Source organism: Etheostoma cragini, chromosome 10, assembly GCF_013103735.1.
Source record: "Etheostoma cragini isolate CJK2018 chromosome 10, CSU_Ecrag_1.0, whole genome shotgun sequence".
NCBI lineage: Eukaryota > Metazoa > Chordata > Actinopteri > Perciformes > Percidae > Etheostoma > Etheostoma cragini.
The window spans coordinates 15,691,972-15,693,977 of record NC_048416.1 but is presented as its reverse complement, the minus strand read 5'-3'; the positions used below and the strand labels follow the sequence as shown (position 1 = coordinate 15,693,977).

The 2,006-nt window shown below is 41.3% G+C and overlaps 3 protein-coding genes across 9 annotated transcripts in view; 2 read left to right on the top strand and 1 right to left on the bottom strand.

The window, feature by feature from the left end:
* The window catches only part of LOC117951265 (protocadherin beta-16-like), a 19,858-nt gene extending 18,485 nt beyond the window's left edge, over positions 1–1,373 (top strand). Inside the window, exon 3 of the mRNA XM_034882895.1 lies at positions 70–1,373. Within this exon, the coding sequence (XP_034738786.1) occupies positions 70–1,358 (1,289 nt within the window). The 3' untranslated portion in view covers positions 1,359–1,373. The remainder of the gene's footprint in view (positions 1–69) is intronic.
* The window catches only part of LOC117951263 (protocadherin beta-16-like), a 122,438-nt gene that overhangs the window by 89,438 nt on the left and 30,994 nt on the right, over positions 1–2,006 (bottom strand). The window lies entirely within an intron of this gene.
* The window catches only part of LOC117951266 (protocadherin beta-16-like), a 65,950-nt gene that overhangs the window by 40,872 nt on the left and 23,072 nt on the right, over positions 1–2,006 (top strand). The window lies entirely within an intron of this gene.

Here is a 2,006-nt window from a genome sequence, read left to right as displayed (position 1 = left end):
CCTTGGTAACAGATACTGCATTAGATCGTGAAACTGTGTCAGAATATAACATCACTGTTGTTGCGACAGATGCAGGAATGCCTCCTCTCTCAACAAAAAGAATCTTTCATTTAAAGGTTTCTGATGTGAACGATAATGCTCCAGGGTTTTCCCAAACTATTTACAATGGGTTTGTCGTGGAAAATAACTCTCCAGGTGTTTCTCTTTTAACCGTAAGAGCGCAAGATCCTGATGAAAACCAAAACGCCCGTATATCTTATATTCTGGAAGATGCTAATATCGGTGGATCTCCAGTTTCTGGATATGTTTCTATAAATGCAGAAACAGGAGTGATACACGCAATGCGCTCATTTGATTACGAACAAATCAAACAGCTGGTTTTCGTCGTCAAAGCGCGGGATGGGGGCTCTCTTCCACTCAGTAGCAATGTGACTGTGAAAATACTGATCCAGGACCAGAACGACAACCCTCCTCAGGTTCTGTACCCAGTCCAGATTGGTGGCTCTCTGGTGGCTGAAATAGTTCCTCGTTCAGCAGATGTGGGCTATCTGGTCACTAAAGTGGTGGCTGTTGATGTGGACTCTGGACAGAATGCCTGGCTCTCCTATAAACTGCAGAAAGCCACAGACAGGGCGCTGTTTGAAGTGGGCTTACAGAATGGAGAAATAAGAACTATCCGCCAAGTCACTGATAAAGATGCTGTGAAACAAAGACTGACTGTTATAGTGGAGGACAACGGGCAGCCCTCTCGTTCAGCTACAGTCGTTGTTAACGTGGCGGTGGCGGACAGCTTCCCTGAAGTGCTGTCTGAGTTCACTGACTTTACACACGACAAGGATTATAATGACAACCTGACATTTTACTTAGTGTTGGCTTTGGCTGTAGTTTCCTTCCTCTTCATAACGTGTTTAGTGGTTATTATATCAGTGAAAATCTACAGATGGAGACAGTCTCGCATCCTGTATCACTCCAATCTCCCTGTGATTCCATATTATCCACCACGTTACTCAGACACTTTGGGGACAGGGACTCTCCAACACGTGTACAATTACGAGGTGTGCAGGACGACTGACTCCAGAAAGAGTGACTGTAAGTTCGGCAGAGCTGGTAGTCAGAACGTGCTGATAATGGACCCCAGTTCTACAGGGACAATGCAGCGGATACAGAGTGAAAAGAACATCCTGGATGAACCAGACTCTCCTCTAGAGGTGAGGTGCAATACGCAAAGTCTTTACCTATTCAAACATTGTTTCTCTGAAAAGAAGTGTATTTCGCAATTGGTAATTGGTTACAGTTTAACCGAAAACAAGTGTCCTTGGTTTGTTTCAGCACCACAATGTGGACAGCTCCTCTTTTGATCTGAAAATTCGTTTTAGCTTAAAAACTTTCCTCTTTCCTCATACATTCTGTTTAGTTTTTCTACCGTCTGAAAATACTTCTACTACTAAAGTTCTACTACAAATGTTACTTATGTTTCTGTTATTGTTTTTTTAATATTTGTATTATTATTATCACTAATGCAACCTAATTGTGCACGTTTCTCATCATTTGAAAATATAAAGTGCCTTACAAAAGTTATGACGTGAAATTATTTGTTATTAAAGTTAGAAATTATATCACACACATCAATATGTATTCATAAGATTTTAATGCAACATTAATATTTTTCCTAATAAATTCACACACATACATTACCGTGGATGGGCTCTGAGCGCCGCTGTTGATACATCGCTGACTAACTGACTAAGTAAGTAGTGCAGCGGTCCACCCCTTTAATTCCCTTCAGTGTTTTACTGGTTGAACTGAAGACGGTCTGGCCCGTGACGGTTTAAAGTAAAGCGTTTCTTGAGGACTTTCTCTGCTGAAAAATTACATTTTCAATTCATGGATCTAATTGCATGAGTTTTTCATTGAAAGATAATATTGCTTCTGTTCCTCTGGATTTATGATGGCGTGTTTGTGGATACCCGTTTGCAGAGGCCGATGGCAACCTCTGTTTGTCATTC